Genomic DNA, 27,385 nt, shown 5'->3' with positions numbered 1-27,385 from the left:
TCAGTGACTGGTGAACAGTATAGCATTTTGCATGGAAGTAGACTAGCCTTTTTAAAATGCCGTCCGGGCTTCTGATAATAAATGATGTTGGATATTTCCTTCTGTTGATTCGGATTTGCATGGCTTTAGTTGTTTACATATGCAATGTTCCTGTGTCCCGATATATGCATAATCTGGTTCGCAGAAACATTGTTGTCATTCAATATCTGGACGAAGTATTTTTGACGCTCTGATCAGGGAGTCGTTTGTTTGGATACACCCCAGCGTTCTTCATCATTCGTTTCATAGTGAAGCTGAGATGGTTGTCACCGACAGTATTTCTTTTGAAATAATGTTTTCTCTATTTGTTCCCAGTACAATGATGCTTTTTAAAATAAAACTCTATGAGCACACCGTTTTAAACCTTTTATTTTCATAAGGCAGGCTGTGTGTAATGTTTATAGTTTCAAACTATGACTGCATCGTATATTTGAAAAGTTTTTGCATTAGGTGTTATGAATTGTATTCCTCCGTCTGCAGATAGAGTTGGGATCTCTAACTATAGAAGTACTTGGGGTTTACCTATAAATTTATTATTATTCTTTGTTTTATTGTTAAGTTAACTCAGGTTAATGCATACTTTGATAAGATTAACCTTTTGCGTTTTATCTTTATTCAGGATTGTTGGGATAAGAGTGAGAATTGTGCACATAAACTAGTTTAACCCCCCAGTAAATTTACATTTTACTGACCGTTCCAAGGCGGTACTTAACAATCCTTGATAAACATACCTAGTTTTTTTATTTATAGTATGTATGCACTGTGCTGCTTGTGGAGTTTTGTGCTGTTCTTCCTTGTTTCTTGTTTGTTTCTTGTTTGTGATTTTATGTTTTATGTCTTTGGCGTTTACTAAGTGCCATTAAACCGGGTTTATGTTTAAACAATTTTCTACTGAGATTGTTTCAGGAGCTTTTCGCATAAATATTGAGCTAACACTTTTCTCTACATTAATCGATGTGATAGAAAGGTTGATTATTTTTATAAATTAGACTTTCAGTCGCGCCCCAGGTTTCCCTTCTATTTTGTTTGACTCCTTTTGGGTATACCGTTTCTTTGACAAGCCTAAATATCCAGACTTTATGTGAAAAAAGTTTGTCTAAAATGCCATCACAGGGGCCCAGAATTCATGAAATAAAGCACCCAAAGGGGGCGTGTGTAGCCGGTCGTTTATTTTTTTACTTGAGACAGTTCAAGAAACAGCCATTTATACCCCTGCACTACAAGTACATGATATTTGGTATAAGATTTCAGATTTCAATTAAATGCGTCATAATGGTTTCATTGCACACCAAGGAGTTCTAAAATCATTGCAATCATATCACATTTGAAATCGTTTCAAATGAAATTAGATTGATATGTAGGAAACAGTATTAATATTGCTAATTGTATATGCTATCCCTCATATACTATTTCAGAATATCCAAAATTTTATGTGGAGATAGATTTCCCAGAAACCGTTTCCACGGGTGTGGATGACTCTTTAAAGGGAAAGGTGTCGGCACTGTAAGTTCAATATTTCACTACATTACCTAAATAACATTATGGTTTTTAAACTATATTCGAGCAACTTGATAGTTCTCATGAAATAAACGATAATTGATAAAAATGAACAATATTAGATTACCAATGCATGTAATCAGATAAAACATGCTTATACATAAAAGGTTTAAAATAGCATTTAACAACTTTTCTAATTGGTTAGTTTCCTAATTTCTAATAGTGAAGATGTAACGAACGGTATCAGGATGATAATATATAGCATCCGGAGGATACTACCTAATATCTGCAGGATAACAGAATGACCAATGAATACTACGTGATATGAGGAGGTAATGGTAGAAAGAAAATACTAAGGAAAATAATGTATTTGTAGCTGGATGAATGATTATGATTTAATGAGGAATACAGATGGACACAGGAGGACATTATATTATAGTTTGATAGAAGCAGTTGTGTTATCAGGGGATTAAATTTCATAAATCTATAAACCATAACTGTTTTATAGGTACACGTTTGGAGAAGGAGTGTCAGGTGACATGGAACTTACATTAAAGTACTCGAGCTTCAGTGTAGTGAAACGATTCAAGGTAAAACTCCTTCTTGATAAAACTGTAGTGCAACCGAGCAAATGACCAAGAAGCGCTAGCGCGCTTCATAGAATTTGCTCGCGTGCCCTACTGCGTTCATACAGCATAACAATTAAAGCGATCAATCCTGAATGGACTCACTGTTTTACTGTGTAAAATGTGTACGAACACTTTGTTAAGAGCCACAACGGTAAAACAGCAAACACTTGGAGATACATAACGTAAACACACAGACAAACTACACGTAGATAAAATATCTGTAGCAATAAATGTTGATCATGCTACTTTGAAGCCATAAGCCTCTGCTCAATGAACCCGCCCCTCACACGAGTGCCATAAATTATCAACACAATTTATAATGTAAGATGCTGAGTTCGAGTAATGTAATTTACCAAGTGTTTTTAAGAATTTGTGCCGTAAATAAACTCTTAAATACTGGAAAAAGAAGAGACTGAACTATTTAAAAAAAAAAAAAAATAATCAATTTCAGTTACGTATTATATTATTCTGTAATACTTTAGGGTCAATACACCTTTTTGAGGTCGTTACTATCTGCAAAGGCCTGTAAAATTGTTTACAGCTCGAGTGCGTAGCACGAGGGTTGTAAACTATTTTAAGAGCCTTTGTTGACGGTAACGATAGAAAAAAATGTGTATTATCGCATATATCGCATTATTGCATAAAAAACACACCATTAGTAACTTTTGGGTTTAAAAGGGTGTTAATTGTCACGAAAATGCAAAAATAGCTAGGTCAAAATAATCCCCATAACAGGTACCTGTGTGATATGTGAGCGATGTTCTTAAAAAAAGTTTGATATAATGCTCGATAATTATGCCGCAACATTACTGGACAGTTGCATTTTTGTTTCGACGCCATTTTTTGACGCCTTTTTTCAGTGATCAGTCGATTGGAAAGGGTTGTTTTTTTAGAATTTAATAGATTACTTTCATTATTTACACACAATACCTTTCGGTAAATAATTACCGATATGTTTCTACTTTTAACATGTATATGTTTTGGCAACTAATTTAATCGGAAAGTTTTGTTAAAATGTTCTGGATAAAATGCTTCGTTGGCTTAAGTTCAGCATCTTCAGCATCAGAAAAGAAAAACATATTTGAAATACTTCTTTGCCTACGACGTAATTGAATCATGTCCATATAAGTCGTTTGTTCTAAATCGACAGCAACTAGAGTCGGGATAAGTTTAATGTTTAAGACTTAATTAAGTGCTTTTAAAACAAACAAAAAGGGAAACAACTGCAGAAAGTACTATCAAGTAAACACCCATCATGCAGCCAGGAAAATACAACTCCGAAGAAAAATTAAGTAAAATGTTGTCTTTTTCATTTATTCAATATTTGTATACAGCTATATATGCTGAAATATTTTTTATGTGCAAACGTTTGCATCGTTGACCCACTTTCGGCCAGAAACCAGGTCGCACAGTAAAACAAAAAGCCGGTCATTAACAGCACTCAAATTTACTGAATAATGCACGTATTTTACCGCTAACGCCCGGGTTTTGCATTTTAACACACCACGATAACGGACCGAAAACACACATTTAATGCAATAATCTCTAGTATTCTTAATAAATTGAAATGTTTCAATATTTTATCTTTTTTTATAGGTAAAAGATGGCTCCGTCGATATCAACTTGCCATTTACAGAACTGAGCTCAGACTTCAAAATGTCAACTTCTGCTAAGACGATTTTCAATGCCTTGGTTGGTTATGGCCTCAACTCTCTGTACGTACTTGAATAAGTCGTGTTTATTAAAAGGATTTAGGAACACACATCTTAAATATCTTTTCGCTCAAAAAACTCCCACGGTGGACGCTTTTGAATCTCAACATAATTGTGGGGAGACTAGGGCCTTACTAGCAATCTAAGTAAACACCGTTTTTCATCAACAACCTTCACTGGGAACAGACTATTGGTTTGTTCATAACTTTTTTTATTATTGGTTTTGATTTAGGTTTCTATTCTTTTTTAAATTATTGCCGCTTATATAACTGTTTGATCCACGTCGTATCAAAACGCGAGTAGGCGCTTAAAGTATTCGGCTCATCTCACAGAATGGAACAATTTGCCTATCGATGTGAAATATGCTTGATTTCAGCAACGCCAAAAAAAATTCGATCCTCAAAGATAAAGTAAATGTCAGTTTACAGTAGTTTTGGCTATAAACGTAAATGCATAACCATTGTGTATCTGTAAGCTCAATTTAGTATCAATTTCACAACACAGAACGTAATACAGTAATGTTATGATCACTAAATAAAAACTGATTATAAAATATTACCACTAACGATATCATTTTTCATGAAGTGACCATATAAAATTCGTCGTTTTGTTAAAATATAGCTTATGTAATATTGGTAAGAAATACAATAATACAGTATTTCTTTTAATGTTTTTGTTTTGCATTGCAAGACGGCTGGACATTCTGGTCAATGTTGTAGAGGATGTAACTGGAGTGAACGTGTCCGCGAAATCTTACCTTGACGTCAGAGTATACGACATTTCTTTGCAACTTACAAATAAAAAGACATTTGTAATTGGACAAGACGTAGACATTTCGGTATTTGCTTGATCATTTATAGTTTCTATAATAATATCTACGTATATCAATAAGGCCATGCTTAAACAGATCCGGTAAATCTTTTGTTATAAATCAAATTCAAAATATTTAATTGCTTTGTGTACAATCAAGCTAGGGTTAGTTTATTTAATGTATTCGATGTGATATCTGATTATGCCATGTAAGTATGGTATTATTTTTAAGGATATTGCATTCTATTCACTTATGTGTAAAAGATATGGCCAAAATACTTAACATGTAAAGATAGGGCATTTCGTGTATTCGTCCTTAGTTTTAACTGAAATCTTAGCCTAATATTTCAATAGTTAAATGTCAAAAACAGATCTTTTATCGGTACTATTTACACATCCTTCCTCTACCGAATAAAGTTTTTTTTAAAGAAACCAAAATAATGAAAAATCAAGGCGTAATAAAGCTCCTCATTGTACATCGAATACTTTAAACTATTGCTTTATACCTCAGCAAAGATTTAAATTACAACATTTACAATTAAATAAGTTCATTTTGGTTATTTGTTGTATTTGATTTCATTTTATTCAGGGGGAAATAACAAGGATTTCGGGCGACCCCTACCCACGTATGGCATCGGCGGATGTTGATCTGATGGTTCAAGTAAAGATCTACTTTGGTGGTAGGACGATTACTCGCGATCATTTAAGTGTTCATATTGATAAAAACAACACAATAAGCTATACCGTTGAAGGGGAAGTTTTACAAGCAGACGTGTCATTTATCAACATCATGGTAAGTATTTTATTTGAGACAATATGTCTATTATCACATAAAACTCTGTTATAACTTTTAAGTTACCAAACGCTAATTGCACAAGTACGTATTGACCACAGGCTAAATGTTACGATATTTACGTGAATGTGAGGTGTTCCATGTTAAACTGCTCAACTGAGCAGGTTCAGATGATTCAGGAATGTTTGATTTTATCGATAAGTCTATGCGAGGTTTAGAAACACTTACATGTATACTTTCGATGTGTTTTGGCGTTGCTTCAACGGGTTGGCTATTTATTACTTCAAAAGCCATCATACGGACTTCTGAGATTGATTATATGTTGATTAGGCAGTGTTTCGACAACCCGGAACATATGCAATAATTCGGGCACAGGAATTCGAACTTTTCCCATCCATCAATTCATTGGTCAACTCCTCTCTGACAATTAAACAAGTATCAGGACCCAAAGAAATGGTAATACTGTTATCTATTCATTTATTTGTGTAATATGTTTCCTTCGCAAGAACATATAGTATACTTTATGATATTCTAACGGATAATTTACAGTTCAAATAATTCTCGTCAGTCGAATAAGTATGATTTTCAGCTGGCCCATATATTTCACACAATAACTTCGTCTCATTTCATTTTCCAACAGTACATGATTTTAGTCAAGTGTATCATATGTTTTTACTCAAATGCAATTTGTGCTCTAGTAATAGGCCTAATTTAATTATTTTATTAATGTTTATTAACATAATGAACAATAGTATGCCCTTTTAATAATAGGAAAACATAAGTGAGTTTAAATACTGTTATGTTGCGATGCGGAAAATGGAGTTGAGACGGAGTATTTCCGTTATGTACTGGCCTAAATTGAGACTTAAAAAGTATTACAGAACGATAATAATATGCTCGTCGTAGGTTTTACTCGTTTTTACTTTGGATAAACAGTTGTAATGAGCCGTTCATTTTTGTTTTTATGAAGAAGGTTGGTGACAACGCTACATTTAGGATTTCAGTTACTGGAGATAACGTTTCAGCAACATACAAGGTATGCTTTTTTCATAGACATATAGTTTCTGTTTAGAATGCTGTTAACAAATGATTTCAGATTTTTTTGTAATTACGTTTCATGTTCCGTTAACTGTGTGTTAATCATACTGAGTGTGCGATCACCAAACTAAGTGATAATTGTTAGTGTGAATTTAGTTCGTTTTGATCATAGAGTGCAAAACTACTAAACATCAGTTGGGGTAATACCATTATACTCAATATCAATCTTAATTTAAACGAGTTATGAAAAGCTACACATTACATTGTTTCATGACTAACTAATAATGGCACGATGAATCTAGGTTGTTTCAAACGGATGGTATGTTGATGCGGGAGAGTGGCTTGACCTCTCTGAAGGTCAACCGAAGGAAATCACTGTCACTGCAACAAAGGAGATGAGACCAAACTTTGTCGTTATGGCGTGGTCTTTGGAAACAATCCAATATTATTATTCAAATGGTGTGTTACCTTTTATTTTTGAAATACATTTAAATAAGATATAATGACATTCATTGATTAGATATCATGTGTAAATCAGTTTTTGCATGCTTTGTACCGTACCGGCATCTAAACCCTTAAACGATATTCCTGAGTAAGAAAAACTACAGCTCTTTGACGCATATTTTTCTTTTCATTAAGGAGTCAACCAAGGAACTAAAGCTCTCCAAGTGGACATTGCACCCGATGAATCGATTGAGGTGGTCATTTCAATACAATCTCTCATAGATACTTGTGATGAACAACTATAAATAGTATTTTAAGCAAATCATATTTTATTTGATTGCCATTATAAACGTTAGTGTCATTTCTGTGCTAATGAGTGTTAAACCTTGTTTAATTATCTAGGAACAAACACGTATATCCTTCGACGTAGAAGAGGTGCGACCAGGTGATGCTGCCACAATTATTCTTAAAGGGAACGCAGGTTCAAACTTCTATCTACTAGCGGTGGACAAAAGGATCCTGATTCTAGATCCAGGCAATGATATCACGGAGGTATAAATAGTATTAAACGTTCAGTTATTTTCTACTTTGTTTTTATTTTTCACAAAGTTATAATGTATGTCTGTCTTCTGGTTATTGCAGAAAATGTCGCCGTTATCTGGTGATGTGAAAAAGACCGTAACACTTGATGATTCCTCGTTTAAAAACATACTGCGGGTGAGATTTACTTCGATTTCGGGTTTCTTTAAATTAGTTTATCTAAAGTTAAACACAGGTGGACACTAATATGATTTTCAATGATACTTAATATATAAAGAAAATATGTTTTGTTGCAGTCGGTATGGTTTTATTACACCGAAATTCAACTTATGGAAAAAGGTTTGTTCATATTTGCTTATAACCCTAATACAGAACGTAATTGTTACCATTTATTACAAACTAGTATTATGCCCCCCTTCGAAGAAGAGGGGTATATTGCTTTGCACATGTCGGTCGGTCGGTCGGTCGGTAGACCAAAGCTTGTCCAAGTGATAATTATTCCTAGACGTATTGTTAACCAAACTTGACACGAAGGTTAGGGCTGTCCGAGTGATAACTCGACAATGCCTGCACCTATGGCCCTCAAACTTGACTTGGAGGTTGGGCCTAACCAGTAGATGACAACTATTGATGTTAGGGGTCATCGGATCAAAGGTTAAGGTCATAGTGACCAGTGACCTTGAAGGCAAACTTGACCATTCATGGATCTATTACCATCATACTTGACGTGAAGGTTGGGCCTGACCAGTAGATGATCCCTATTGTTTTGGGGGGTCAACAGGTCAAAGGTCAAAGGCACAGTGACCTTTAACGCGTAAAAGTTAACAAAGCTTCACCAGTGATATATTAACAATGCTTGGTCCTATGATCAACAAACTTGACATGGAGGCTGGACCTGACCAGTAGATGACCCCTATTGATTTTTATAGTCATCGGGTCAAAGGTCAAGGTCACAGTGACCTTCAATGCGAAAATGTTGTTCGAGTTATAACTCGACAATGCCTGCAACCATGGTGCTCAAACGTGACTACGGGGTTGGGCCTGAACAGTAGATGACCACTTTAGATTTTAAGGGCCATCAGGTCAAACTCACAGTGGCCTTGATTGCGAAAATTATGTCAGAGTGATAACTAGACAATGCCTGCACCCATGGCCCTCAAACCTGACTTGGGTGTTTGACATGACCATTAGATGACCCCTTTTAAGTTTTGGAGTCATCGGGTTAAAGGTCAGGGTCACAGTGACATTAAACGCAACATTGACATTGTCATTGACATATAGGTTGGGGTGACCTGTTGATGACTCCTATGAAATTTGAGGTCATCGAATCAAAGGTCATGGTCATAACTCATATTCATCATTAATATTTCGTCATATTTACCTATTCCCTGCTGCTAAGAGGATACAGTTTTATCTGCAAATATCAATCATCATCTGTACATGATTAAAAACTATACATACTTTCCTCACTCTTTTAATTGTCACAATCTTAGAACTGCCTAAAAGGCATCCAATGCCCTAAAAATCAGCTGACATTTCGGTCTTTGCATATTTCATTCAATTGTCCAAATAATCCTGACAACATGGCGCTCAGGGGCGCATAGTACTTAACAAAAAAATCTCGTGTTAGTTTTGGTTCGGTTAAAAATATTTTAAAGGAGCTATTATATAGTGACAGGCAGGCAGAACACTTATGCATTAAGCACAATTTACTTAATGCTTATGATCATAATGGCATTGACTACACATCTCGTGTCGTTCGAGATGGACATTGCAATAAAAATCGTATTTTTGAGTTGTGAAAGTCACCACTAATATGTTATCAATTATATCTAGCTGATGTTTTTTTTCTTAACAATTAGTTTGTTTTTCTGATCCTCTGTTACAGTGAATGTGCCTTATCCTTTAAGAAAATATAATATCGATTTTGAATCATATCGCCAAGCCGATTAGCAAATTGTCATGAACATGACATTCAAAGTTCAGTTCAGCAAGAGACCTTGGAATTGTTTTGTGATTGCAAACTCACTTTCAGGATGTGCTTATATTTATATTAATATATCAGACATGACTACCGCACGGGTAGCTTTTACAACAACGGTGGACATAGGGGGTACATCACCCGATCTTCATTCAACAACTTTTGCATTTGAAACAACATCTGTTTTTGAAACTTACGCGACTACTACTAATCGACAAGCGGAAACAGAAGAAAGGCAAAGAAAATCGGTGACACTTCGAAAGAAATTTCCTGACACGTGGCTATTCAACAATGTTTCTTCAGGGTACGATTAAGGTGTTGTTTGTCAGTTATGTAAACATGCTGAACATATTTTGATAATTTAAAAACAAGAACAACGCTTTTAAAAAATATTTGAAAGGGTCTTTTTAAATCAGTTTAAAATGTATGGAATGCTAACTATCACATACGTAACTTAAAAAGTACCCAGCAAAGTTTGAAAACAACGCGTGTTTATCCGAGGAAGAAAACAGATGCGGTTAATAAATTTTTTAATGATAATATTAATATAATGAACATTCAATGAAACGAATCGTTTTACAGAGAGAAGGGTATTGCGGAGTTTATTGCAACAGCTCCTGATACAATCACCACCTGGGTGGCTACATGCTTTGCTATTGACGGGAACTCTCGGTTGTCATTAGCAGTTAGACCTGCAGAGGTACTTTAGACATTTTACACGTATTCATAAATCATTATGTTGTTTTTTTGTGTGACTTATCATAGAGTTCGTCAAAGCTATATTAATTAAGTTTAAACCTTTTGTTTTCAAACATAAGTGTTGTTGAAAAATATATATTTAAATATTCAGATAACAATAAGTTTTGAATGGTTTACATTTTAATTCAAAATGAATATGATTTGAAAATATTATCAATTTTTCACTCAATAATAACAATGAATGCCAAGACAAATATTTTGAATCAATGGTATTTATAAAACTGTTTTCCCTTGCGTATCACCCTTGCAAAATGGAATTCAGAATATTATTCCGATACTTGGATATTCTTTTGATACGTGCATTGGATCATGGTTGCTATTCGTAGAATCTAGAACTATATCTTCTGAACTTGACGAATATTGCATTTCTATTCGCCTGTGGTCAGTCTTAAAACAGCTGAGATTTTAACCCTTAGTAAATTTACATTTTACCGACCGTTCCATGGCGGTACCTAGCAATCCCTGATAAACGCCCCTTGCTTTTAATATATCATATATGCGGTGTGATGATTGTGGAATTTTGCGTTCTTGTTTTGGTTTCCGGTTTGTGAATGATTGTTTTTCAGTTATATGTCTTTGACATTGACCCTTTGTCATTAAACGGGGTTAATATTAAACTTCCGACTGATGTACTTGTTTCTATAGTTTTGGGTAGTTTTGTTAAGAAATTGGTTGTGAGAGTGTTCCCTTTTTGAGAATGGAACAAGTTGCAATTGACATATTTTTACGGTGACACAGACGTGATATTCGCAATACTTTAATTAAATTGTGGCTACAGCTTAGTAACTTAGAAGCCGAAACTTAGTAACTTGATGTTACAAATTAATAACTTGTGGCCACAACTTTCTTAATTGTGGCCACAACATTGTTTGAATTAATTAAATCGTGGCCAACTTAATAACTTGTGGCCACAAATTAGTTTAGTAAATCAAAACATCTGTGTCATCTTTGACTCGATATGACTTTACCGGTGATAATACGGTACTACGGATACGTCAGATGTTTCGCCTCTACATACCGACTTTATTTAGTCCTCATGGAAGCAATAGGGAGAAGAAAGAGGATGGAACGCTGACCTGGTGATGTGTGATGGTTTTGGACATATCCAACGAAATCTGAGTGACGTATACTGCTTACGCCAATTAGGCTTTCGTGGTCAAAACTGACTTTACATTCATACAATAAACGATACGCAATTTCCCAGATCTTGTTATCTGAATATGCATATCAATTAATCAGGCATTCAACGAACAGCCTGTCCCATGAGACAATTAAGTGTTTCTGTAACTAGACGACGTGATTTTCCAGCTCCAAAAGAAAATCAAAGATATATCTTGACCTCACAAACTGATATTTAAATTGCAATGAAGCTATAATTTGCCAAGTTGCTTATAAAGTGCAGCAAAATAGCTTGGCTAATTCAAGCACAGAACCTCATAATTTTTTTTAGTTTGATAGACCCTAGGTATGCTCGCATATTGAAATAAATACCAAAATCATCTGATGTAAACACGAAAAGTGTGAAGAATGGACATTGAGCATCAGGTCTAATTGTGTTAAAATTGTGTAAAAAGGTTCTCTATTGATTTTGCTTATCACACCAATTTGTCATATCTCTATACATAAACTTCAAAACCTCATGTTAATGAAATCCTTTAATCAATAACACAATTGACTAGATACTCCAAACTGTTATTTCCAAAACATATCCAAATGTTCGACAAATGACAAAACATATGTTTTATACAGGATAAGCCTTGGGCAACTTTTCTTTTCATTGGGGCGATTATAAAAACAAAAAAACAACAACAGTCAAACAATACGTATCGCAATATACCATGATACGGCTCTAGTGCATCGCAAAATGTATACACACACACACAGATATATATATATATATATATATATATATATATATATATATATATATATATATATATATATATATATATATATATATATATATATATATATTTATTTATATATATATTTATATATATATATATATATATTGACTACACATGAGCAGTCACGTTGCGTGAAATTGAAACCGAAAAAAACCCATCGCAATATAACGTGATACGGATCTAGCGGGACGCAATTTATCGTGATACGGATCTAGCGTGTCGCAATATATCGTACTACGGATCTTGCGTGTTGCATTTTATCGTAATTCGGTTCTAGCGTGTCGCAATATATCTTTATTCGGATTTAGCGTGTCGCAATATATCGTAATGCGGTTCTAGCTTGTCGCAATATATCGTAATACGGTTCTAGCTTGTCGCAATATATCGTAATACGGTTCTAGCTTGTCGCAATATATCGTTATACGGTTCTAGCGTATCGCAATATTTTGTAAAACGGATCACGAATGTCGCAATATATCGTAATTCGGATCTAGCGTGTCGCAATATATCGTAATACGGTTCTAGCGTGTCGCAATATTTCGTAATACGGATCTAGAATGTCGCAATATATCGTAATACGGTTCTAACGTGTCGCAATATATCGTCATACGGATCTTGCATGTCGCAATACACATCGAGAAACTTATTTTTGGCGTATCGTTAAAACTATAATGCTCACATTAACAGGAGTAGAGCCGTCACGAGGCGTTAAATTGAAACCGATATAATATCATTTTAAAAATATTTCTTTATGTTTAATATGTTCAATACTTCAAATCGAGAAAGGCGAGCGAGTCACAAATGCCCAGCCAAAAACATATCAGAAAGCTGTCTAGACAACATACTGTACACTAATAATAGGCCGTGCATATATTAATCAGCGTGAGGCTATTTAAGAGATGTGGAGATAATAGTACCGGGTTATCTTTCTGACTTAATAAACTTAAAAATAAAATGTTTTCCACTGTTTCAACTAGATAGCCCGAACATATAACGATTATATATTGTAATATTGTGTAAATAGTTTAATTCACTTGCCAAATTGACGAATACATACGTATATACAAATTATAATTAGGTAACTAAAAGTTGGCATTCTAAAAGTACATCTTGAAAATAGTCCCCGTTGAGTCAAGTAAGTGTGTAAGGTATTCGAGTACTTGTGCAAACTTTATTTGTTCCCAGTTTTAGTTATTTTACATATATAGTATGTATGCACTGTGCTATTTGTGGAGTTTTGTGCTGTTCATTCATGTTTCTTGTTTGTGAATTTATGTTCTATATCTTTGGCGTTTGCCCAGTGCCATTAAACCGGGTTTATGTTTAAACATTTTGCTACTGAGCTTGTTTCTGTGGCTTTTCGCAAAAGTATTAGTCAAGTCATTTTAGCAGAAAAGAGTTTCAACCCAAATATAAATAGAATCAAACCTCTCTTATGCTGATTGTCGAAATAAGAAATCGTTAATCCTATGATTTCAAAAGCGTTAAACATATTAAAAGTCTTAATAAAGCACATATATTTTCGGAAAGTATTATATATGTCTAAGGTTTGAATTGTGAATTTTCAATTTCAGTTGCAGGTGTTCTTGCCATTCTTTGTAAGTGTTCAGCTTCCATTTTCGGTCATCCGGAATGAGCAAGTTGTAATACAAGCAAATGTTTTCAACTATCACTCGGAAGATATCTTCGTAAGTACTATTCTATTGACAGTAAATATCTATCGATTGCTTTTAATGGGAATAACATCCATATGAATGTATGATTACCTATGCTAGAATGTTATTTTGAGATGTGATCGCGCCTACAAGTAGAATTATTGCCTATGATGAATTTTGAAGTCCATAGCATTATATTTAAAAACTTGAAAGTAATATATCATTTCCCGTACATCTTTCTGAACTGAGCAAATGTTATAAACCGTCTTTACATGACCTGTATAGATTTGACTTCTTTATCGATATAGATCATTGAACAAGTCTTTACATGACCTGTATAGATGTGACCTCTTTATCGATATAGATCATTGAACAAGTCTTTACATGACCTGTATAGATGTGACCTCTTTATCGATATAGATCATTGAACAAGTCTTTACATGACCTGTATAGATGTGACCTCTATATCGATATAGATCATTTACCAAGTCTTTACATGACCTGTATAGTTGTGACCTCTGTATCGATATAGATCATTGAACAAGTCTTTACATGACCTGTATAGTTGTGACCTCTGTATCGATATAGATCATTGAACAAGTCTTTACATGACCTGTATAGATGTGACCTCTTTATCGATATAGATCATTGAACAAGTCTTTACATGACCTGTATAGATGTGACCTCTATATCGATATAGATCATTTACCAAGTCTTTACATGACCTGTATAGTTGTGACCTCTGTATCGATATAGATCATTGAACAAGTCTTTACATGACCTGTTATCGATATAGATCATTTACCAAGTCTTTACATGACCTGTTATCGATATAGATCATTTACCAAGTCTTTACATGACCTGTAAAGATGTGACCTCTGTATCGATATAGATCATTTACCAAGTCTTTACATGACCTGTATAGTTGTGACCTCTGTATCGATATAGATCATTGAACAAGTCTTTACATGACCTGTTATCGATATAGATCATTGAACAAGTCTTTACATGACCTGTAATCGATATAGATCATTGAACAAGTTTTCTAATTTTCAACGTGTACACATGCGCGTTTGTATAATTAAGTGTAAAATGCATAGGACACGATCGACTAAAACTCGTTCGGTTTTACAGGTTATCGTCACACTAATCAAAAACGACTCATTCAGAGGACTTGCTGTTTCCAAGAGGGGTAAAAAGCGGAAGCTGAAGGAAAAATGTGGCAATCTTGTTATGTGTATTATGGTATAAACTGTATTCGATACCATCAGTCAATAAGTTCATCTATAGCAAATTGATTAAACTACATGTATTATATCACAATGATATATGACTCAATGCTAGTGTTCAGAAGTGGGAAAACCATTTCTGCAGTTATAACACACCATGCATGTTGACAATGCAAGGAAATAAGTATATGAAAATTGAACCAGAATATTTCAGTAATTTACTTGATGTCGTTTGTCTTGCTAGACAATTCTTTAAACTGACTAAAATGTGTACATTTGCAGGCGAAGTCAGGGAAGGCTACCCCTGCATTTTTCCCGATCGTTCCCTTGGAGATAGGCGACATTAAATTGAAAATTACTGCCGATTCGAAAATGGCCCAAGACACTGTAGTAAAGAAACTGAGAGTGGAAGTATGTACCGAAAACGTACTATATAGTTGTGCTGTTGGTTAAGCTATTTCGTCAATGCAAGAGCATAATTATACTACACGTAATAGCAAACAAAGAATAGATTGTGTGTAACCATGCTTTAATTAGTCTTATTGCAGATTCAATATTATCTTAAATACAAATAAACATGTGCTAAAATGAAAGTCTTTACAAACTAGCCGGAAGGAGCAGAAAGAAGCGTGGCGTATCCTGTTTTTATTGACCTGACGCAGAAAAACACGTTTAACTACAGTTTTGTGCTTACATATCCCCACAATGTGGTTGAAGGCTCCGAGCGAATGAGACTAACTGTAACTGGTGAGTGTCTTTATTTTAAAGGAAGAATTTCTCCCTATTTTAAGATATTCATCAACTTCAAGGGCCTTATCACTTGAAACTAGCATTGTTTGCCCTTAATAAGTATTTTTTGTTATTTTAGTACAAATGATTATATTTACATCTCAACCTCCGTTCCTTAAATGAACTGCCTTTCGGCAATAGCGTTTATCAATCGATAAAAGCAACATCTCCGGATATGTTCGGATCGCAATTCATCGCATAACATTATACTTGAACAGTATTGATCTTGTTATTGTTTGTATTGTGTCCACAGGTCCCGTAAAATATAAATACACATTTTAGAAAGTGTTAATTTATTATATTTTAAATTTAATGTTGCCATAAGTGTTTCAAATTAACGTTTAAAAGAGATTTCAAGTGGTTGATCTTTCCCCGCGTTATTGTTACGTCATTTGAAAAAATCTTTCCGGTTACAGACGGGTCGTTCTATTTACAGAATGGGTAAGATAGGATTACTGAAAATTTTTCTTAACTGAAATAAAATATATTTTTTAACAGTTATTGAATGAACTATTGGTGTAAATATTAGTAATGAATTGCGGGATTGATGTCATTATTGTGGATATTCGAACTCCACACACTTCGACTTGCCCAATTGCGTTCATACCCCGATAATGACATCAACCCCGCAATTCATACCTAAAATAGATGAAGGTTTTTATACTTTCACGCGTTGTGGGTGTAAACATATAAATGTTTGTAATTAATACAGTAAAATCTGCTTCCTATTAAATAGGTGATGTAATGGGATCTACACTCGATAACATAGAAAAACTTGTTAGGTATCCGACCGGCTGCGGAGAGCAGAATATGATAAAAACAGCACCGTCTGTGTTTGTTATGGGATATCTTACAGCCATTGACCGGTTGGACGCAGACCTGAAGAAACGGGCAGAAAGCTTTATTGGATTTGGTAAAAACCTCAATTCATAAACCGCCAGATCCATAAAAACAATCAGGAAATTAATATTTAATTATACCAAAAGTATCTCTTGGTCAAGTATTTATTCGTTATTAGGTAAACGTTTTTTAGATCAATTTAATTTCACTCGCATCTCTAAAGCGAGTATATGACGTCTCTATCCTAGGGATACAGCGTCAGATGAATTACAAACACTCGGACTGGTCTTTTAGTGTTTGGGGCGGATCCGGATCTGGAAGTTCATGGTAAGTGTTGCAAGTCTGAAGTTTAACTCTTGTCTTGTACTTAAACACAAACTGAAAGGTAAAACGAAACGTAAACGTTTTCTAGCATTTGATTTCTTATTGTCTGTGCGTACATGTATGCGGAGAAAATATGAATTCAGCTCTTAAGATATAATTATAATTTAATCATTAGATAATGTTTTCTCTTTGGTTTGCTTTTGAGGCGATTTCCTGCAACACGTAGTTTGTGTTTTTTTCAGGTTAACTTCTTTTGTTCTGAAAGTTTTTTCAAAGGGGGCACTCTACACTGACGTCGATGACCGCGTTATTACGTTACCGACTGAGTATCTTCTCTCAATTCAGAACAAGGACGGAAGTTTTCCAGAACGTGGACTTGTCGGTAGTCGCTCCATGCAGGTACACCTTTCAGTTAACTAGTCAATGTTCCACTTTTTAAAGAAACAAGACAGAGTGCAGCCTGCTTTATTTACAAAAAACAAGTAAACAAATAGCTGACGATAAGACATTCAAACACATATAAAGCAACCCTGTTTGACCGTGTGTGTTCATATTGGCACTTTTGATTTTAGGGAGGATCAGTTGGAACAGATAAACGTATGACTGCTTACGTTCTGATCGCATTGTTGGAAGCTCAGAATGCCGGATACAACAATATCCAGGTTCACAGATAAGAGGCATATATAAGCGATAGGCTACCTAGCTTTTCAACTGATGTTTGTTAACGCAATGAAAGACCTAAAAAAAGTATTTTTGATTTTTTGAAATCATCAAATGTAAAGCACTGCGGAATAAGCTGGTTAATAACGATAACAATGCACTATTTGCAGAAACTTCCATTAGTAACACACATTTACATCAATGAACAACTCTTGTTTTGGTTGATTGCTGTCAAAGAGAACTATGTCGGTATACATGTCGAAAATTCTATACAATTAATCTACAATAAACAATTGAAATTGCAGGGACACTGCAGGAGCCTATATTTTAACCAAGATTTAAAGGGACGCGAATAAAAGGTCTTTGTATTGATATGTGTATAACAGTTATTCATATTTTTACATATGTGTTCACAGCCTAAAACTGTATATTTACAGTTTAGTGCTGTACAAGAACGTAGACTAACAGCGGGCATAAAAAAGGGCATGAAATTCCTTGAACGAAATTTGAAAAACATATCATCTGATTACTCGCTCGCAATTACAACATTTGCCCTTGGACTTGGAGAATCTAGATTAGCCTCCGATGCTCTAAAAAAATTGATGAGGAAAGCAAAGTCTGTTGGAGGTAATATATGTGTTCGTTTAATAGCAGATCCTTCGTACTGTAGGCCCGTTATAAATCATTTATCATATACAATAAGTAAGAATGACCCTATATAGAAAACTTTTCCTTGTTTTGTTCCTTTCATGAAGTTTCTTCACGTTAAGCCCATGGAATGGAATGCTGATGTTATTTACTTAAGTAAACAATAAATTATCAAATTAATATATTCGTTTAACCCTGATATTTTATGCTAAACAGACGACATGCTCTTCTGGGAGGAGAAGGCCCCTGTCCCCTCAAAATACCACTACGGGCCATCCACTACGGCAGTGTCCATTGAAATGACAGCATATGCTCTTCTCGCACTTTCAAAGGCCGGTGACAAGGTGGATGGAGCACGTGTCAACAAATGGTTAATAGGTCAAAGCAGTCCTTACGGTGGATTTATTTCTACCCAGGTAGGAATACATCTTTATTTGTTTTAAAAACAGAAATTATTAAACGCTCGGATTTAGAAAATTTACGTACCACTTACTATCGATTTTCAATGAAAAAGCTAAATGTATTTTTTTATGCAAATGCGCTCCGACATATATCTTTTTTAATTTGTTATTTCATCTAATTAATTTATACAATTACCAGGTGAGTATCACAAAGGTAAAATAATGATGTATTTAGTATTTAGGTATTAACGAGTTTCAGTTGCAATATTCTGTTAAGTTGTTAATCAAGTATGCAAGCGGTTTACCTGTTTTGATGAGTGTATGGTCGGTTTGTTTTAATTGTTTTCCTGTTAGTGGTGCTTATACCTAGTCTATGTCTCTCGTTTAATGACATATTCGCCTTTGTCTTGTTCCTATTAACAGGGTAAATTTTTGTATTGTTGACTTATTGGCTCTATGCAGTTTCAAAGTGTCATTTTATCAGTGTAAATTTGACAATGTATAAAAAAGAATATATCTTTATTTATCATAGGACACAATGATTGGTCTAGAGGCCCTCGCTGCATTTGGGGCAATACTAAAGTCACAGCCAACTGACATGACTATTTGGGTGTCATACATGTACGATAGTCTTCAGAAACAGAAATTCCGAATAACACCGGAAAATGCTCTATTGTTGCAGTCAGTTGATGTGAGAAGGCATTAAATCATAATTTTTCGTTTTTATTGTCGCCTGTGAAACAGGGCTAAACATAGGGATACATTTGTCTGGCGTCATCGTCATGGTCCTTGGTGTCACAATATCGCTATCAATATATAATAATCAATATAATAATAACAAAATGATTTTACGTATTGAATATTGTTAATAAATGACCCTTCTCAAAGGGTGAAGCATTTAATCAGCGGAAATGAGTAAACAATATAAGTAACCATTGCAATGATATGGGTGTTAAAGCGTGTCGCAATTATATTTAACACTAGGTATTGACTGTATTTCTTAAATTTTAATAAATCGTACATTGTTATTTGTTAAGAATTACAATTTTAGTTGCAAAGGCCTACATGTATAAATTCCACATGTATATTTGTGCTTACAAACATTTCAACATACTTATTTTCAATATTTTCAGCTTCCGACAGATTCCAGCGAATTCAACGTGCATGCACTTGGTCATTCGAACGCAATTGTTACGGTAGGCCCCCCTGTATATATGTTTACGTATATATTACAAATAATTCGCACCAAGTTCGCAATAATTTTTGTTTGAACTGTAGACAATGTATTTTGACAATAGTATGGGGACTGTTGGAAATAAGTAAGCTAAAACCAGCAGTCCCCCTTACAAGATAGTTGTATGGAGTGCATTTAACTTCAACCTGGAACAATGTTACGTCATAATTTGACATGAAATTCAAATATTTGGAATCTGTGATTCCACACTATCGTAGATGATGCTTTTGTTCACTAGCATTTTGATATTAATGGCAACTTTCTTGTTTATAGGTGTCTTTGTTTTACAATATATTCATGGACCTTGAAAACCAAGATCTCCGTCTTGATGTTGATGTTGTAAATGAGTCGGTTAACGGATTTACGGCTCGCTCCTGTATTAGGTAAGCTATATTAAAGACACATATAAAAATGACTACATGTACAAGAACAACGAGCGAATGAATTTGTTTAACTTTAACGTTGTTCCTTTCGGTGGGTATTCCGACTGAAGTGATATAAACTTTACCGTTTAAAGCTGCACTCTCACAGATTGAAAGTTTAGACAACTTTTTCTTATTTTTTGTCTTGGAACGAGCCAATTTTTGAGAAAATCCATGGAAACCAGTTATATAAGACTGCTGACAAAATATAAGATAACAGACTTTTATATTTAAGTTCAAAAATTGCTGTTTTATGCCCTTTTCATCAACCGTTAGTAACGGTTTAAGACATAAAACATTACTTTTCGAACGGAAAAATGAACATCTTCGATCAGAAGTCTTATTTCATTGGTTTGCAAATGTATACGCAAAATTTTGCTCTTTCGGAGACAAAAAAAATAAAAAAAGTTGTAAAAATGGTATATCTGTGAGAGTGCAGCTTTAAAGAGTGTAGTACATTCCGGTAAAGAACACTGTATTGTCCAGTCAGTATTTGTATGATATGTAAAGAAATCAAATATTGACAGATATCAATAACATAGAGTAAGACCAATGAAGTGCTTGTACTAGCCTCATACTTTATATACGTTGACTTGGTTGGTAAAATGTCACACTTTTGTTAGGCTCAATATGTTAACAAAGAAACAATCTACTGAAAGTTGATTATAATTTCAGAAATAGTTTTGTTTGAAAATAGTATTTGAATATTAAATGTTCATCGATTTGGTGTATGAAAATGGAGGCGCTTCTTTTGCTGTCTTTGTAAAAAAATGTTTAATGACAAAGTCACTTGATTACGACTCTGAACATTATTTTAACTCATATCTAAAGTTAGAGACCTATTCCGATATATATGTGTATATGATTGAATCAAGATTGAATCAAATGCTTTTCAATGTGTGCAACAGTAATTTGACTTTCATTGCTATACATATATATAAAACAATTAAAGTCAAATTACTGTAACATTCATTTTTTACTGGGGTATACAAAAGAAATAGGTGTCTATAGCATATTTATTTATTAAATGGGACCTTTGTTTTTATTTCTTGTCCACTTGTGATTGTATAAATTTTTATGTATGTAAAGTCATGGACATACTGTATACACGTACATAATTATTATAAGTGAATACTTTAAATACGCACGAGCATAAGTTAGATATCATACTGCAAACACCTTGTATACAATCTATTGGACATTATTTTTCACGTCAATCGTCGGGGGAAATCCTTTAGCCAATACATGTATTAAAACAAACGTTCTTGCTTAATGAGGATATCAAGTAGGCAGACGGTATAAATTGATTTTTTTCGGAATGTGGAACAGGCAACCAAGCAACAAGCTAGTCATTTTAGTGTGATCTCCTTTTTTTAATATTTCTGCCAAGGACTTTGTTAACTCGTGAATATGTACATTAATGTTGAATATATGTGATTAATGACAGGTCAAAATAAAAATATGATTGTTATGTCACGAGCGTTCTGATTAAATTCAATACACATATTTTGATATTGGACACATTACAGTTGGTTGGAAGATGACATTAGTGGCATGGTTGTTGCTGAGATAGGAATTCCCTCAGGATTCAATGCATTTAGATACGGAATATCTGGACATGAGCTGCTTATGCGGACCGAAATTCAAGAGAAAAAAGTTGTTTTGTATTTTAATCAGGTAATGCGTTTTATCTGTATAAAAGAACATGAGCACCAGCATCCTGGTTTCAACATAAGCAATTCAATCTTTGTTTTCGTATTTTGGGGAATGTTATAAGTTTGTTATGTATCTACACCTCTAAAAACACTCTTGTAATAGTTCATTTATTAATTTTGTAAATTGGTATTGAATTTCTATAGATAACTCTAGAGAAAGTATGTGTGGATATACGCATGGTCCGCGACACGCTGGTGGCCTCAGTGAAGCCAGTCCCATGCAAAGTGTATGAATACTACGAGCCAAGCAAGTATTTTGTACTTAAAACGTTGTTTATTGTGTGTTTTTCGTTAAATACAGTTGTTTAATACTGTGAAGGCAGGACACGGTGCATAATAGTACATAACATTCGAAAAGGAGCAATTATTTCATACAGTCTATGTAACAGGCACTGAAAATAAATAAATGTTTTGTAACATTCGTAAGAGCAAATATATACATGATCTTTGTTGAAATAATTAATATCTCAGGGAACGTATCCGATGTCGAAAAGCGTGTCCATGCAGGACATGACAACGAGCAATAAGTGGCTAAAAGCCATTAAGCATGTTAAAGAGTACTTTATTAAATTTATGAAAAAAGCTGTCATTTAAAAACATACCCGTTTACACTAATTTAGGACGGTTCTAATCATTTTCGACGCATACATGTGCAAAATTGACAATAGAAAATATTATACATTTAAAGATGCACTCATACTCCCAGATTAGTTTCAATATTCCAAAAAGGATGGATAAATGTCGAAAACAATGGTTCTTATGAAGGATACCAAGTTTAATTTGAAAGAAATGAGCATAAATTACGGTATTTCTACCTTATGAGACTATAGTAGACCACAGTAAATCTTTTAACATTCACCAATCATTTAATATTTTAGAGCTTCTGCTTTTAAATTCACGGTTACAATCTTGTTATCAGTAATTAGTATTTTCCATAAATGCATTATTTAGTAAGAAGTTAAAGGTTTATCCGTCAAAATTGAAGTTTGTTATACACGTGTATGTACTGATTTTGAATAAGAATGTCACTTAAATGAATAAAGCACAATGAAACGAAAATGTATGGATCGTAAATAGAACGAACGGTAAACTGAAATACAGTATATTCAGTCTGATAATCGTATACTACGGGAATGTAATCTTATTTCATTGGAAAGTATGCAACTGATTTCCTATCAAAAAAAGCCTGTACCATTTGTTTTGAAAGCATGCTCGTTTTGTTTTATTTAGCCTTACAAATTATATTCTATGCTAAAATGTTAGCAATGGTCGATTTAGTTGGCATTCAATAAGTTTGTAACGTCGTCATATCATATTGGTTCCATCATTTATAAATCAACCTGGTATTGTGAACACTTCGATACCTCACGGGAACCAAACATCAAATGAGCAGCAAAAGTAGATGGTTTAAGAAAACATCAGTCAATATAACTTTCAACAGTCATAAAATTATGTCTGTAATAAACAATGGCTTTACTAATTAAAAGAATTATTTTCGTTTTTCAGGTAACGAGATGACAGTATTTTATGCTCCAGTAAAAGCAAAACACTCGAACATTTGTGACGTGTGCGGGGCAGAATGTGGCTGCGCGGGAGATAACGCCCGCAAGTGGATGCCTCTGGTGAGCTTGGTTACACGCTTTTAATGGTGAAATGGTGTTGTCACTAGTCGAAAATGTCGCTTATTGACACTAAACATGACCATTCAATACCATGGACATTTGTACAAACTGTAGTCCAAAACTAAGAATAAGTACATTTGACGAGAAACAGGCAAAGGTCACCCGGATTTTAAAACAAAAATACAAATTTTGTCATTTCAGAAGTGGTGTAAGGCTATGGTTTCCAAATAAAATGTAAGTGGATAAAACTATTTTATCTTCACAACAATTATACACAAAACAAACGCCTTTATACATGTTCAATGTTTTAATAGCCTTAAGAAGCGATGCATCTCCTAGATCTACCATTCATATTGCATATATATATATATATATATATATATATATATATATATATATATATATATATATATATATATATATATACCAGCATCTGTCTCAGACACCTCATATATCTACTTATAACATTGCTTTAATACTTTAATATGTACACATGTCTGTCAAGGATATATAAAGGAGTGTATTATGTTCTTTTATATCTGAAATACGTCTCTTCCACGTTTGATCGTCGTATATTTCTTATTTCAGGTTCAAGTTCTACAATACGTTTTCACCATCCGAGGATGACGATCATTTGAAATTGCTTCTGCAAAGTTATACATAAAGTTGATAAATATTATGCTTTTTCACATGAAGACAAATAATATGAACCTTACCACAAATATTAAAAAAAACGTATTATAAATAAGTAATATTTTATTCCGTGTTTTCATTGAATTATTATGATTAAATACAAATACCAATCGTCGGATTCTTTTCACATTTTTCGAAAACGAAGATACGCTCACAGCTTTTATTACGTCTGAAAATATGAAAATATCCACCATCCCTAAAGATGATCGTTCTCGAGCAATGTGTCTGACGACGAAAACTGATACGGATCACAAAAAACCCAAACCATAACGGTTTTATAGAACACGGTCGTTAGCTGTATTTCTGACGAAACGAAAATATTTTGCACAGAAAAAACAACAACATGAATATCTTGGAAAAGGTGCATGAGTGTATGTCCGCCACTTATTAGTGCTTATTGTAAGCTCCTGAAACAGAAAAGAAACACGTAGAGATCCTAAAGAAGTCCGAAGTCCGGAGGTGTGCAGGTCTCCCGCCGTGTATCTGACGAGGAAACTTGATGCGAAAAAGAAACAGCCACATAAAGAACTATTAGAACAACGCCATCCTCTTCCATCCCCTAGTTGTGTTCTTGAAACGAAGCATGATACGGAACAGAAAACACACACACACACACACACACACACACACACACACACACACACACACACACCAACACCAACGTCAACTTTAGTGTTCGTTCTCTGTTTCTAAAGACGAAGCCTAACCTAAAATAGAAAAAAAATGCTGAAAAATTGCGATACATGGACGTTCATCATCAAGCTGTGTGAACGACCCACAACGTCGATGACTGCAGCATTCGTTAAAGAACAATAAATGAATTACATTTACTGAAAAGTATGTTTAGAATGAGTGTTAATCGAGGACGTTTTTCACCCTAAACAGAAAACTTTGACGCACCTGACAATACTGCCCTTGATTGTATGGTTCTTGTTTTTTAAAGACTTGTTTTTGTTTCCACATGCTCTAAGAAACCTAATACACTTGTTTACACGAGTGCAAGGTTGTGAACATATGCATTGGTTTAAAACCCCGGATGAATTTCTATATCGCTGGCTGTATCTAGGCGGTGACTTTAAAACCTATCTGGGCTCGTTCCACTAATTTCCATTGTAGAATTATCCTCCGCCGAAAAGTCGATTTCTCCGTCTGTCAGGTTTCATATCTATGTACTGAACAGAAATTATTCCAACTGTCAAGTGTGTATTTGCACGCCAAGGCTTCGTCATGATAGGGTCAGCTAACAATGGTTCATCCGCAGCCATTTTTCAGTAACTGCTTGATTATAAATTTATGTCACTTAACACTATTACCCATTAAGTAATGAAAAAGCTTACATTTGTCCATTCCGAGCAATAACTATGTAATGGAAGAACGGTAATTAAGGAAACTTGAAGTGTGTGTAAATAAAAAGCTCTTTACTAATGAGCAACATTTTTTATACTCATTTATTTCCGTTTGAAACCATTTAAAGATGAATTTGATTTAAACATAAGTTAACTTTTGGAGCTCGATTGAACTACTCTTTGTGGGTTTTTGTTTAAAATATTTTTTATGCAATTTTTTGATACTTCGACGATCATTCATCAGGGGAAAGGATATCAATCGTCCATTTTTCTTTTCACCTTTATATGGAGTTCTTACAGATGATTACCCTGAAAATAAAGCCAGGGTCTGTTTGAGTCCTTAAGAATCATTAATAAATGATTTGCAAAACACCCCTTCCCAAAAATATTGAATAATTTTGTTATTAAAGAAGATATATATATATATAATAAAAATAATTAAATAAAAAGAAGATAGGGTCCATAATTAGCAATGCAGTTGGAAACTTCTGAAAATGATCAACTTTTTGAAGGGAGACTTGTACGTGTATGTGTAGTCCTCATTTTGAGGCGCACAACTTCACAGGCAGATTAGCATCACGTTCAAACTTTTTATAGGATTATATCTCTTACTTAAATAATTTTCAGACAAGTGTCACACTTTATTCCATGATCTATATGTCTAATTATGTCTTAGCTCATAACTCTGCAAGGCACAGCCCTAAATAAAAGATGTAAAACTTCACATGCTGGTAAACATCCATTTTCAGTTTCATTACTCGGGCTCATATACGTATTGACAAAGGGATGACAAAGGTGCCATGCTTTGTATGCATTGTTTGACTAAGTCAAGGACAAAACTCAACTTAAACTAGAGTGAGCAATACTATTTACCAAAGTTACACAACTTCAAACGTTCCTGTCAAGTTTCACGACCTTTGCTCTCATATTTAGGAGGAAGATTACATGCTCCCTTTGTCGTGGCCGTAAGTAAATAGGCTAAACTTAACAATAATAAAGTAACACACAAAACCACAGGCGCACACTTTCTGCTTAAAAGTAGTTTTAATTTTCATCTCTCTGGCTGATAAAAACGCGTTGCACAAGGTAACATGCACTTTAGGTCTTTTTATAACTTAGTATAGAACTGTAATTTTGCAACAGATGTAGCCACACACAAAACCTAAGGTTCAGTTCAACATGCTGGTTACCATTCCTGCAAAATGTATCACTCTGACTAATAAACGTTTGAAGATACGCGCAACTCTCGATTGCATGCTCTATGAGCTACCTAAACAATGTCAAGGTCCATTACCTTGCAATGATTGGACGAAGCAACAATTAGAGCTCCAATTGCACAATTTCAATTATTAACTTTTTGTAAGTTTAATAACTCTGCTTCATATATAGGTGTGCCACAAAATTACATAATATAAAAGTTCTGATCTCAGTGGCATGTAAAAGTTGGAGCCACACACAGAATCCCAAGTGCACCTCTTCACATATTGCTTAACATCCCAGCAAAGCTTTTATTAAATCAACATTCTCGATAATTGTTAAACTCCTTAACACCCAAACAATTCGTATATATTTGTTACTGTTGCGATAAATTGTAATAAGTGTAAACAATGGATGAAATGCTTGTCCTTTACAATCATCTTTTGGACTGTGGCGGAGCC

General features: G+C 34.2%; 1 protein-coding gene across 1 annotated transcript in view; it reads left to right on the top strand.

The window, feature by feature from the left end:
• LOC128215407 (CD109 antigen-like) overlaps positions 1-23,712 on the top strand; it is a 30,897-nt gene extending 7,185 nt beyond the window's left edge. The window contains exons 6-30 of the mRNA XM_052922091.1: positions 1,455-1,542; positions 2,045-2,126; positions 3,762-3,880; positions 4,568-4,646; positions 5,277-5,480; positions 7,365-7,514; positions 7,799-7,841; positions 9,568-9,787; positions 10,066-10,183; positions 13,724-13,837; positions 14,939-15,049; positions 15,316-15,444; positions 15,642-15,780; positions 16,559-16,735; positions 16,911-16,989; positions 17,229-17,385; positions 17,559-17,648; positions 18,084-18,282; positions 18,511-18,710; positions 19,228-19,386; positions 19,829-19,891; positions 20,203-20,312; positions 21,881-22,028; positions 22,211-22,313; positions 23,573-23,712. Of these exons, the coding sequence (XP_052778051.1) occupies positions 1,455-1,542; positions 2,045-2,126; positions 3,762-3,880; positions 4,568-4,646; positions 5,277-5,480; positions 7,365-7,514; positions 7,799-7,841; positions 9,568-9,787; positions 10,066-10,183; positions 13,724-13,837; positions 14,939-15,049; positions 15,316-15,444; positions 15,642-15,780; positions 16,559-16,735; positions 16,911-16,989; positions 17,229-17,385; positions 17,559-17,648; positions 18,084-18,282; positions 18,511-18,710; positions 19,228-19,386; positions 19,829-19,891; positions 20,203-20,312; positions 21,881-22,028; positions 22,211-22,313; positions 23,573-23,712 (3,221 nt within the window). The remainder of the gene's footprint in view (positions 1-1,454; positions 1,543-2,044; positions 2,127-3,761; positions 3,881-4,567; positions 4,647-5,276; positions 5,481-7,364; positions 7,515-7,798; positions 7,842-9,567; positions 9,788-10,065; positions 10,184-13,723; positions 13,838-14,938; positions 15,050-15,315; positions 15,445-15,641; positions 15,781-16,558; positions 16,736-16,910; positions 16,990-17,228; positions 17,386-17,558; positions 17,649-18,083; positions 18,283-18,510; positions 18,711-19,227; positions 19,387-19,828; positions 19,892-20,202; positions 20,313-21,880; positions 22,029-22,210; positions 22,314-23,572) is intronic.
• Positions 23,713-27,385: the final 3,673 nt, after the last annotated feature.

This window comes from Mya arenaria, chromosome 13, assembly GCF_026914265.1.
Source record: "Mya arenaria isolate MELC-2E11 chromosome 13, ASM2691426v1".
Taxonomy (NCBI): Eukaryota; Metazoa; Mollusca; class Bivalvia; order Myida; family Myidae; genus Mya; species Mya arenaria.
The sequence above is the reverse complement of the archived record's forward strand: the minus strand, read 5'-3'. Positions and strand labels throughout refer to the sequence as shown.